The 12,156-nt window shown below is 42.4% G+C and overlaps 1 protein-coding gene across 2 annotated transcripts; it reads right to left on the bottom strand.

Annotated features, from left to right (window-relative positions):
- Positions 1-4,686: 4,686 nt before the first annotated feature.
- zgc:162331 (sushi domain-containing protein 3) lies at positions 4,687-10,910 on the bottom strand. Of its 2 annotated transcripts, none has more exons than XM_028954112.1 (5): positions 10,383-10,910; positions 7,619-7,810; positions 6,843-6,996; positions 6,164-6,352; positions 4,687-5,976 (listed from the first exon to the last, which is right to left on the bottom strand). In XM_028954112.1, the coding sequence occupies exons 1-5, from the start codon at positions 10,558-10,560 to the stop codon at positions 5,724-5,726; spliced, it is 966 nt and encodes a 321-aa protein (XP_028809945.1). In that variant the 5' UTR covers positions 10,561-10,910; the 3' UTR covers positions 4,687-5,723. The 2 variants fall into 2 exon arrangements, with proteins under 2 accessions (XP_028809945.1, XP_028809944.1); XM_028954111.1 differs by having other exon boundaries at positions 6,164-6,355; positions 10,383-10,907.
- Between the last annotated feature and the right edge of the window lie 1,246 nt (positions 10,911-12,156).

Genomic DNA, 12,156 nt, shown 5'->3' with positions numbered 1-12,156 from the left:
ACCAGAGGCACATACGCTACAAGGGCAGGTACAAGGACCGCGAGAACGTTCTTCAGGGCTTTCTTTTTCAAGGGAGAGGTGACGTTCTGTTCAGGACACTTCTGCAGCAGGACCCTGATGATGCCTGCCAGGCAGGCCAGCATCACCGAGAACAGGATGCTTGCTAATATGGAAAGACTGTCAAACATGGTGGGCATCTCGCAGTAAAACATTAGCATCACAAGCGTGAAGGTAAGCATCCAGACAATAGCTGACCAGGAGACCCGGTACCCCCACCTGTTCAGCTTCATGTAGGTGATGGGATGAGCCACTGCCAGGTAACGTTCCAGACACATACTGGTCAAAAGCAGGGGGCAGCTGAACACACTCAGAGGTAGGAAAGCATTGGAGGTTTGGAACACAGAATCAGAGAATTTGTGAAGTCTAACGCAAATGTCCAGAGGTAGTATGGCTAGGTAGATGATGTTCAAGATGGAGAGATTGAGTCCCAACACCTGCGCTGCAGACAGGGTCTTCGTCCCAAAGCAGAAGATCCAAAAGACCGCTGCATTTGCTGAGAGACCCGCCCCAGTGATCAGGAGGTCAAGGCAAATCTCAACGTAGTTGTAAATGGCTTCAGTGCACTCTAAGTATAGGCATCGAAATGGGTCATTAAAGTTAGAACAATTAATCCTCGTCAGTGGGGAGGTTATATTTTCCATCTGTGCAAAGAAATATAATGACCATGAAAACATGAAAGAAGCAGTGGAAAAATATATACAAGGTTGCCTTACAAAAAAACTGACCTTTCAGACGACATTCGGGAAATCTTTCTGTTCTGTGATTCCTTCTCTCGGTTGCGATCTCAACTATAGACACATAGAGAGCGAAAAAAACACTGATTTTACTGTCTTATAATGCAAATACCCCCTTAAACATGTAAATCTCTTCATGTTGGGGCAAACATAGTTTGTGTTCTTGTTACATGAAATGGACACCAAGGCAACTGTGCATACAGAGCTTGGGTTTCCCTGACATTTTAACATCTATTACATGTATTACATCTATCTAATACATCTATTGTGATTAGAGGAGTACAGTACAGTATTTAAGCTTTAGTTTTAGTTAGTATAGTTTAGTGTCTATATACATATATATTTTTCTTTCGGTTTATGATTGCACTATGGGGGGGGGGCATCATTTCCATACACGGTGTACTGTGTATACTGTCGTACTGACAATAAACCAATCTTGAATATTGAAACTTGAAGGAGGGGTGTGGCTTTTTACTTCTACTGCTGCTCACACAAAAAGTTCGACTGTTTTTGTTGGAAGTGTAGATTTGTTTAAGTTTGTTTAGGTGTCTGTACAAAAGATTTTGCATCAGTACGTGAGAAGAGACCCAACGTGTTCTGGTGATACTGGGTTGTTATTCATGTGTGCCGATTTCCAACCAGTGATGGTTCATTAATGCAAAATTTATTTAGTTCGCAAAAGTGGTACTCAACCTATTCTGCATCTGTCATTTTTGTAGTGTTGATGTGACAAGCCGAGGGACAAGTACACCACAAACGTAACCTTTATTTGAGAAAATGTTAAAATATACGTTTTGGAGAGTTAAGGGAATAAGCATGAACAAAAATGCTAAACAATAAGCTTCACAAGCAAAAGAAAAACCCAAAACATTCACATTATTCACTTCCAGTAACCCCCTACTTGAATTTGCAATGATCAGGGATGCAGCTATCGGAACATGTCTTACTGTGGGATTCAAAAGTCCCATGTAACAATTGTGGGCTATCCTACTGAGCTCTTGGACACAGGTGTATTTGCTCCCAGGACATTTGATTCTAGGATTTGATTTTATAGGATCTCTTGCAGGGCCCAGGGATGACACCCTAAAAACATCACGTCAAAGGAGCCATGAATGGCCAAGGTTGTCTCTGATCTTCTTTCTGGGAGAGGTAGGGGCATTAGGGAATCAAGAGAGAGAAACTTCTTTGAGAAGAGACATATAATGTCCAACAAGGAGAGACAGCACTGTAAGGTCTCACATGGACAGTAGGCTGGAGTCTTGGAACAGGACACTGGGTTGATGAGGATGGCTGTGACTTGTGTACAGGTCTGCTCTTTCATCATTTTTGTTGTATGGTAGTAATAAGCAGAGCTAAATACAGACAAGAATGACTAAATGCAGTAGGCATTTACTTATATAGAACTGACAGCACATAAAAACAACGGTACAATAAAAAAAACAAAAAACACACAAGATCATTTACATATCTTCATTTCCTTGCTGTTCCCCAGAGCAACGCCCTTATGGAATAACATGGGGGTTTGTCGCTATATTATACGCATGATTTGTGGGTTAAAAAAAAATCAACTATGTGGATCAAAAGGTTTATACCTGTACCGTATTATAAAATGTTGGTTCTTTTTGCTCTTAATCTTTCTTTCTTGCCTGGAGGCAATTGATTCGTCCAGCACGAGATAAATGAAAGGTCGGTCCGATGAATACCCCAAACTTGGGAAAACTCATAAAGAACTCATTTAAAGAGCAGCTTTGAATCTTAATTGCATTGATGGCGAGCACCAGGATGGGCAAGTAGGCAATGAGAGCAGGTACAAAGACTGCTAGAACATTCTTCAGTGCTTTGTTTTTCAAGGGAGAGATGCGAGGCTTCTTAGCAGCAGGGCTCTTCTGTCGCAGAGCCAAAATAATTCCTACCAGGCAGGCGAGCATCACCAGGAAGAGAATGCTTGTCAGCATGGAAAGGCAGTCATACATATTGGGGATTTCAAACAGAAAAATTACCGCCACAAGGATGATGTTGAACACCCAGACCAAAATTACCCAGAAAATCCGATACCCCCACCTCTTCAGTTTCAGGTAGGCGATAGGATGGCCCACTGCCACGTAACGTTCCAGACACATAGTGGTCAAAATCAGGGGGCAGCTGAATACAGTAAAAGTTGAGAAGGCGTTGGAGGTCAACAGTGCAGCCTTAGAGAATTTGTCAAGCTTAACACAAACCTCCAAGGGTAGTATAGCTAGGTAGATGATGTCCAGGATTGAAAGGTTGAGTCCGAGCACCTGGGCAGAAGACAGGGACTTTGTTCCGAAACAGAGGGTCCAAGTGACTGCTGCATTTGCTGAGAGACCCGTTCCAATGATCAGGAGGTCAAGGCAAATCCCAATGTAGTTGAAAATGGCTTCGTTGCATTCTTTATACTTGCACCTGAAAGGGTCTTCATAGTTGGAACAAAGCTTCTTTGGATGACTGTGGCCAGGTATTATTTTCCATCTGTTTAAAAGGAATGTCACTTTATATATGTCAAATTTGCATTTTAGTAGATACACTGTAGTACATCTGACACTCTGTGCAATTCTAAACATTTCACTTTACCATCACTGAACTGATTAAGCTTTTAAACAATGAGTTAACTTAAAAAAAAAAGAGTAAGAGAAAATCTGACCTTCAGATGTTATCCAGTGTGTGCTATGGTTAACACTTTTGCGCACCTTTTTGGATGCATTCTCAAATATAGTGTCATAGAGTGCAAAAGCAAATGAGCAGATGGCTTATTTTACTGTGTTCTAATGCAAACAGACCCTTATACATGTAAAACAGCTAAACCTCTGAATATGTCATAGCCATATAGAATCTTCAGAAAACTGACAAACAAACAAAAACAAGTAATAACATCCCTTTCATCGTGCTAGTAGTATGACTAGGAAATATTAGGGCAGTTTGGCACATTATCAGGTGTAATTGTTATTTTATACAGTTAATATTCTTACATTATTGTGAGTTGTTATTAGAATAGTATTAAATAGTATTACAAAAGCAAGGCGATCTGTGAAATTCTACATCATTTATGGGTGCAGCCCCTGTTTGGGGAGGTGCAATTTGTTGGTGTCGTAATAATGTGCAGGAACTGTTGAATCCGCATGGGCACGTTACGTTATTGGAGCTGTATATGTTGCATTGTGCCAGCCAGAATTCTCTTGCAAAGCACAATGTTACTGTGTTTCTAGTGACACAACATTCATTGCTGTTGCATCTAGGTTTTTATTCATTCAGTACCAAAAGTGCAGTCTCCACCTTCCACCTGACAGAAATAACAGTACTGCATTTGAGTGGGCTGACTATTGCATTTGATCGGTTAAACATGAAAGTGAAGTGATTGTCATTGTGAAACACTGCAGCACAGCACATGCTGCACACAACGAAATGTGTCCTCTGCTTTTAACCATCACCCTTGGTGAGCAGTGGGCAGCCATAACAGGCGGGAGCAGTGTGTGGGGACGGTGCTTTGATTCAAACCAGCAGCCTTCTGATTACGGGGCCGCTTCCTTAACTGCTAGGCCACCACTGCCCCACAAACATTCAATATAAAGAAAGAAAGAAAGAAAGTGAAGTGATTGTGAAACACTGCAGCCCAGCAGATGCTGCACACAATTAAATGTGTCCTCTGCATTAAACCATCATCCTTGGCAGCAGAAGCCACAAATCCAAATACAGAACACACTGACTAAATTGTTTTAATTGCTTATTTCTCATCATGCAAAAGTGTTGCAATATCTCGGATGTTCAAGTAGTTTTCTGTTCTAAAACATAGGTGCCATGTATGAAATGCACAAAATGACATATGATCTACCTATGCAATACTATGCAAGATTAATGAAAAACTGTTCAAATGAGCTGGTAAATCAAAAATAGCTTTATTCTGTTTCTCTGTCACACTTCAGGAGCTCATAAGGTGATGGGATCCTCTCAGACTAAACAGTTAATGTCTGTGATTGTCCCATTACAGTTCACCAACAGTAAATGAATAACTAGATTCTAATTAAGGACATTTGAATTCCAAAACAGTAAAAAAAGAAATGGTTTAGAAATGACCTATTTTTAAATCAAACCTATGCAGGTCATTTAGGAACCTGGAAAAAAAAGTGTAAGTGAGAATGAGTGCACACACACACACACACACACACACATAACCAGTCGAAGGTTTGGATGCACCTGTCCTTTTAAGTGCATTATGGGTAGAAACACGAGACTAGGAAAAACCCACATGAAGTTATGTACTAAAAAAACCCACTATGCAACAAGGCCAAAAAGTTGAGCATTTGCGTCTCCCCAAAGCAGGGAGCTTTCACTGTGATGGCTTCTGTCCTGAAGGCTCATGCTGAACACTTTCTTATTATTCCCACATGTCAATGAGTGTCTCAAGTTGCAGCAAAAAATATTAAGTATGTTTCTTGCATCAGATTCTTTAAATTTCTTGCCAAACTTAGTCTCCATAATCGCCTCAGAGGAGGTGCGTCCAAACTTTCTGACCCCCCACACACACACACATATATGCGCAGATCCTCATGTAGTCAGGAGGTGGTTGTTTGACTAACATTAACATAATGTTGTAAGACACAGCAATTATCTATAATGCAGCAGGTGTGCTGTTGAACAGTTGGTTGGTTGTGATTGTGGTTTTTGGCTTTCTCTGGACTGGATGAGAGCCTAATGCATACAGGAAAGGTTCCCAGATAAAAGGAATGTTTCCTTGATAATGTTGCCAAACCTTGTCCGTGTGTCTTTATCCTTAAGCTGCTAATGTATAAACACCACCAACTCTATGGGTAGGCTTTAGTACACACACACACCTAGTGCAGAACCAGTAGTGAAAACTGAATCCCACCACTAGATGGAAAGAAACGCAGTTCCTCATTAAAACCAGTCCTCCTGCTAAGGCCAGAGTGTCTGGGGCGTGCCAGTTGGACTTCGAAAAGCAGGTTTGGGATAAGTAGGCGGTGCTTGTTTTGGGGTGGCACCCTCTGCAGGCGTGGCAGTGATGTGCAGGTAAACAGGAGCGGCGGGTGCGCTCGGCAATGCGGGTGCGGTAGGGGTTGGCACCCTCTGAAGCACCACATGTGGGTACACCTGGCTTTCTGACCGGTACAGGCCTGGCAGGGGAGCTTTAAGCAAGCTCTCCTGACTCCTGAAACACACACATACACGGCATTTTAATGAAACACGGGGCCATTTTACTGCGAGGCATTCAGTATGTATGCTGTTTTCAGTTCTTTATGGTTCTGTTTTACATTTTTCTACTCAAATAGCCCCAAACCATTGTGTGGCTAGAATGGCATTACATATAGCTACCATGTGTGTGCCCTGGTCCCTACCTCTGATATCCCCGGTTCTCATAGCCACCTAATCGGCTCACATAGAGGGGACCGCCATGAGGGTAGTGCAGGTCCATCTGCTGGGACAGGTGGAAGATTTTAGGTGGAGGAAACGTCTCCCAGTCACCGTCCTCTCTCTCCAGCCAACAATCACTGCGACGGGATGTCCGGTGCAGCTTTTCTCTTCTCCTGCTACACAAACACGCACACACAAATGTTCAACTTTGTTGTTGTAGGTGGAGATTTGTTTAAGTGTGTGCTTTGCTACGTGAGAAGACGGCAAACTCTACATTGTTAATCCATGTATCTTGTGAACTTAACATCAGAATGTACAGTAATTTTCACAAATGCTTTGAAATGATTTCTGTGTCTATACACAGAATCACAGAATGTTTTAATGTATATTCACAATATAAAAAAACACAAGGTTAAGTGTCTAAGCCCATCCTCAAGCCTTAAAGTAATGTGCATGTGTGAGTATGTGATTTCTCTCCTGAAGTACACTGTATGGAGAATCTTTGGCTTTACTCATGTTCAGTTTAATTGTATGCATGTTCAGTTTTGGCTTTAAAGGTGTAAAGATATTATTTACTTAATTTTTTTTACATACTTTTCATTTTCATGATCAAAATCAGCGGTTTTGCTCCTTTATCTGTCTCTCTCCTAGGGTTGTGTGTACCTGCCCCCGTTGTCCCTCTTCCTCTTCTCCGTGCCCATGCGCTCCTGCACACAGCAGATAATGAAGGACACGGACATGGCCACAATGACAATGCCGCTGACCACTGATGCCAGCACTGCCACCCTGAGCCCACGGTCCTCCGGCCGCGGAATGGCTGAAGATGGGAGACAGGAATGATCATACTTCAGAATGTATGTGTATTTGTATATATGGAAACAAATATTGAGGATCTCAGTTCAAAATTCAAATTCAAATTTTATTTGTCACATACATAGTCATACATGGTATGATATGCAGTGAAATGCTTTTTGCGACTGCTACAGACCACAGTATTGCAAATGATGCAAGTATACAATGAACCAATATGCAAATATTGCAAACATGGGGATGGTAGTAGCCTAGTGGGTAACACACTTGCCTATGAACCAGAAGACTATGGAGTCACAGGTTCAAATCCCACTTACTACCATTGTGTCCCTGAGCAAGACACTTAATCCTAAATTGCTTCAGGGTGGGACTGTCCCTGTAAATACTGATTGTAAGTCGCTCTGGATAAGAGCGTCTGATAAATGCTGTAAATGTAAACATAACCAAATATTACACTTTTATGTCTTTAACATAAAATATGTGTAAGTGGTAGGGTGAAGGTGTGCAAATGAGTGAAAGACAATGTTTAAAGAAAAGAGCCATAAAAAAAGAGCAGTAAAGTAAAAAGGGCAAAGATTTTGTGCAAAAAAGTTATAACGGTTTCCTTAAAATCCAAAATGCAAACTCACCCTCACACACTGGAAGGTAGTTGCTCCACTGCGGGGTACCTGCTCGAATGGTGCAGGAGATTTTCTCACTGCCCACCAGCTGGAAACCTTCGCGGCACCAGAATGCCAGCACTGTGCCGAGGGACACCCCTGTGCCTTTCTCTACATAGAAAGAGCCCCGTCTGGGAGGCAGAAGGGAAATGCAGTTCAGACCTGTAAAAAGAGGTGGGAGAAGACGTTTTTGTAATACATCGTACACTGCAAATTTCCATCGCCGAGGTCATTAAACTTATTTGTTTGTACATAACTTGAAATAATCAAAAAACGCAAATGAGTGGAATGTGAAGACCCCATTGTTGTCTAAAGAGTACAAATTCCATGACTAATCTCTAAAACACACACTGGCTGAGCAAGGCCATGATGAGCTGCCTGTGGGTGAATGGAAAAGGGGTCGCACTTGATTAGAGGAGAGACAGATGGGCAGAATTTCTTCTGCATGGAAGAAATAAGCAAAATCTTGACTAATGTATGCACGCATGTGAGAAAAAAACCTGAAATTTGCAAGCACACCCTGTCCTGAAACAATCTAGCTGTGCAGTACTGGTGTAGGTGAACTATTCGCTCTATTGTTTTTTTTTTTTTTCTGGCCGTCCTTTAAATGATTTTCTTAAAATCGTTATACAAGGAAGCACCGCTAGGCAGAGCTGAAGGTGATTAAGATAACTTAGTATACCATGCCCACCAGAAATAATCATTCCATCAATTGCAACACAAAATGAATGAATAGCAAAGCAAATATATTTGTGTGTACAGTTTAAGTGATTTTAAGATTTGGATACCCCAAAATTATATTGATACGTTACATTGATTTCAACAATAAAGGAAGGCACTACTTAAAGTGCAAAACACATAAATACATAATTATTAAATAGTGAAAGTGCCAGTTATTTTATTTGATTTTAGAGAGACTCTTCACTGTACACTTGTTGACTCTCTTGGGTATGAGGTCCAGTTCAGGGCTTTATCCCAGATGGCTTTGGTGCATTTCACGCTGTTTGATTTTCTCACCAGTGCAGAACCACATACGGACACTCTGATTGGTGCCAACTTCATTCTGCAGCGAAGCTTAGCTGGCATGGCAATAGCCCGTTCTGCCAAAGCACCTCAGTGACATGGAGCAACCTGACTCCCCAGCCTAACAACTGTCTCTTTCTTTTTTCCCCTTCAGTTCCCTTCTGAATCTCACCGTATTTTTCTTTTTCTCACTCCCCTGTCCCCCTCGCCTTCTGGGTCTCACCAAAGAAGCTCTTAGAATAGAACTTGATTAAATAAAGATTAGACTGTCCATTAAAAATTTATCTCCCCAGCGATGAGCAAAGGCCCCTATGCATCATCCCACAGAACTGATCTCTCTCACTGCAGCTGACTGACGGTCGGCAGGCTAACAACAGTGACCACGCTGGCTTGATTGTTCTCCGCAGATTCCACTATCATGGCTCAGAGGCCAAGCACAACTCCACTTCTCAATATGTCTGCATGCTGTTGAGGAAAGAACCGCTCTCTCAGTCGAAAAAAGGACACTATAAACCGTGGTGTCATTTTTAATTGAGTTGTCACAGGGGTTGCATGCTTTTTTAATTTGTATTTTTGGATTCTGCCACCCCCTGCAGCTCTGGGCTGCTCTTGGGTCTTGAAAGATTTTTTACATTTACATTTAAAGCATTTATCAGACGCTCTTATCCAGAGCGACTTACAATCAGTAGTTACAGGGACAGTCCCCCTGGAGCAACTTAGGGTTAAGTGTCTTGCTCGGGACACAATGGTAGTAAGCGGGATTTGAAACTGGGTCTTCTGGTTCATAGGCGAGCGTGTTACCCACTAGGCTACTACCACCCAAGATGTCACTGAGTGGCCAGCCTGGACTTGAGTCGGTGACAGTGGCTATTCCTGTGACCTCCACATGACAACCGTCATTAAGTAATCCCTGTCAACCCACACAGCGCTCAGAAAGGAAGAAGGGATGCACTTTCCTGGACGTGTGAATGTGTTGGCACACTGTTGGCAGGTGGGCAGGGTGTATGTGGTGTGTGCATGAAAGACACTTGTGGGGAAAATGTGACCCATTTTTGTCACTGTCAGTAAAAAAAACCCTGAGACCCACTCACCCATCACAGTAAAACCCAATATTGTACTTGGTCTGGTGCCAGTGTTGGGGATTTTAAAATGTCCGGCAGGGCCTTGTCACAAGAAAGCCCCCATTGTCTCGGCAGAGGGCAGTCCGACTTTACTGCTATAATCCAGTCTCTGTACAGGTGTCCTTCTCACTGGCCTTCGAGGACTGAGACTGTAGTCAGACGTCCTTTCATGTGTTGACCGGCGGGCCCGCAGACTGGCCCCCGGCCAGCAAGGAGCAAGGGGGTGGTAACACAAGCTGCCGTCTACACCCGCCCATCAGTGAAAAGTATGTGTAAAAAGTTGGAATAAATTTAAAGCACAATTTTTTGCATAACAACATCTCTCATCAGAACAACATCAGAACATGGTCATAATAAAACTTTCGCCAGTATAAAGCCATTGTGAAGCAATCCCGATGATTGCACCACATTTCCACAAGCCCAACGAGATGAGATGCTTAAATCCCTGCTACTGATCCCTTAACCTCACCTCAACTTAAGCCACATCTGCAAAACGGCTCTTTACTGACGTATAGTGACTCCACAATTAATCGTGACTGAGTGCAAAGAAAATGATGAAGTGAAGTGACAGTTTTACGATGCATCCTCACCTGTATAATTGCTGGTGGGTCCTTCTGTTGCGTTGCTCCTGACATCCACTGGCGGATCAGTAACTGTATTAAGCAGCATGGGATCCTCAGCTTGACAGGCCACCAGAGTCAGACCCCAAATTGACCACAAGAGGCAACAAAGTGGCCCAAACCTCCAGGGTTTCAATCTCTCTGCCATAATCAAAATAAAAAATGTCCAAGATGAGCCTCAACTAAACCCCTGGCTAGGGAGGGTTTACTCAGTCATATCCACCTCCGTGTCCCCTGCGGCCCTTGGCGGCCCCTGAAGTGTTTTAGATAGAAAAGGAAATGCCGCTCCTGATGCAAGTCCTCCGTCTACCTCAGTTCAAGGGTCCAGTGGAGAGGCGGCTGTGCGCTGTCCATCTTGTCACCACCAGCCTGCTGTGTGCTGAGTCCTCTCACCCCTGTAATCTGCTTGTCCCTCCACTTGTGCAGCTTCAGCGCTCGCTGTTATCCCACCGCTGCGGCTGATGGGAGGTCTTGTGTAACAGGAGTGAGTGTAGAGCGCGAGAGTAGTTTATGCACCGCTAAATCCTGATACCCCCCCCTCCAGCATGTTAGTTCATGCCGTCTACAGTAAATACAGTGGTCAGCTTAGTGAAGTGCTCTGTGAAGAATAGAACAGAAAGCATCCATTTTCCTTTATTAACAAATTAACTGTACTAAAAAAAAAATTAACTTTGAAAATATTGTTAATTGGTTCACTAGGACCTGATCTGTAAATACCATTAGTTTAATAACTCAGAACCCAACTTTTTCTTTATTAAATATACAGAAGAGCTATATTTAATGCTCTATTTTAAAGCTATATTTTGTTTGAGGATCTTTCATGACATATAGTGGAAGATCAGGAGCCAATACAGAGATACCAGTCAAGCAGTGTTGGAGGATCGGAGAGTTTGAGGTGCAGAACTCCAATGACATTAACCCCACTGAGGATATTTGGGATGTCCTGGTGGAGTTTATAGAAGAATATACAATATACAACAATAAACAGTAATAAAATAGTTTTTGTTGGTGATGTTGGTATTCGAAATGGTGATACATAAGAGATATGAGTAACAGAGAATAGAACAGAAGGTCTGTAAGTATTTAAAAGGTAAAAATCCATCCATTGTTGCAGAAAAAAAAATTAAAGTATGAAAGTATTCAGCCAGGTCAGAAAGTGTCAGCCAGGTCAGAGAGCACCCGAACCTGAAATACAATCAGCGGTGAAACGGTCTGCCCCGAGCAGTAACATCTGTGTGAAGTTCTGCTCATTAGCTGCTCTGGTGTTCTGCTGTTCTGATGCTGTGCTGCGTGATTTAATGAAGCAGGTCAGTGCAAAGTGGTGCCACTGAGCAAGAGCTCAGCCACGGAACACGGAAACCATACTCATGGAAAAAGATAAAGCAACTTTAATTAAATGTATATGAAAACAAATAAAAGCTATGCATTAAAACTAAAGTAAGATACCAAAGGGAATTTAGAGAATGCTAAGCCAAACATATTTTTCGAAAGGTGCTTAAAAGTTTTGACACCTTCCGCTCCTTTGCCAGGCTATTCCATCGAGCATATAAAACAACCAAGAAGGTCACTGAAATGAGTAAAATTGAATTAAGAACTGTCCAACACTTTATTTAAACCTTAAGAATGAATTACAATCAGTAGTTAAAGGGGACAGTCTCCCCCTGGAGAAACTTAGGTTCAAGAGTCTTACACAATGGTAGTAAGTGGGGTTTGAACCTGTGTCTTCTGGTTCATAAGTGTGTTA

Source organism: Denticeps clupeoides, chromosome 15 (genome assembly GCF_900700375.1).
Source record: "Denticeps clupeoides chromosome 15, fDenClu1.1, whole genome shotgun sequence".
Classification (NCBI taxonomy): Eukaryota; Metazoa; Chordata; class Actinopteri; order Clupeiformes; family Denticipitidae; genus Denticeps; species Denticeps clupeoides.
This window is presented reverse-complemented; position numbering and strand designations above follow the sequence as displayed.

Excerpts from the sequence above, each read along its gene's own strand:
- zgc:162331 (XM_028954111.1), bottom strand. The coding sequence starts at position 10,560 with ATGGCAGAGAGATTGAAACCCTGGAGGTTTGGGCCACTTTGTTGCCTC. Across the intron at positions 6,356-6,842 it reads AAGAGGGACAACGGGGGCAG|CAGGAGAAGAGAAAAGCTGC; the intron begins GTACACACAACC and ends GTGTTTGTGTAG. Across the intron at positions 5,977-6,163 it reads GAGAACCGGGGATATCAGAG|GAGTCAGGAGAGCTTGCTTA; the intron begins GTAGGGACCAGG and ends TGTGTGTTTCAG.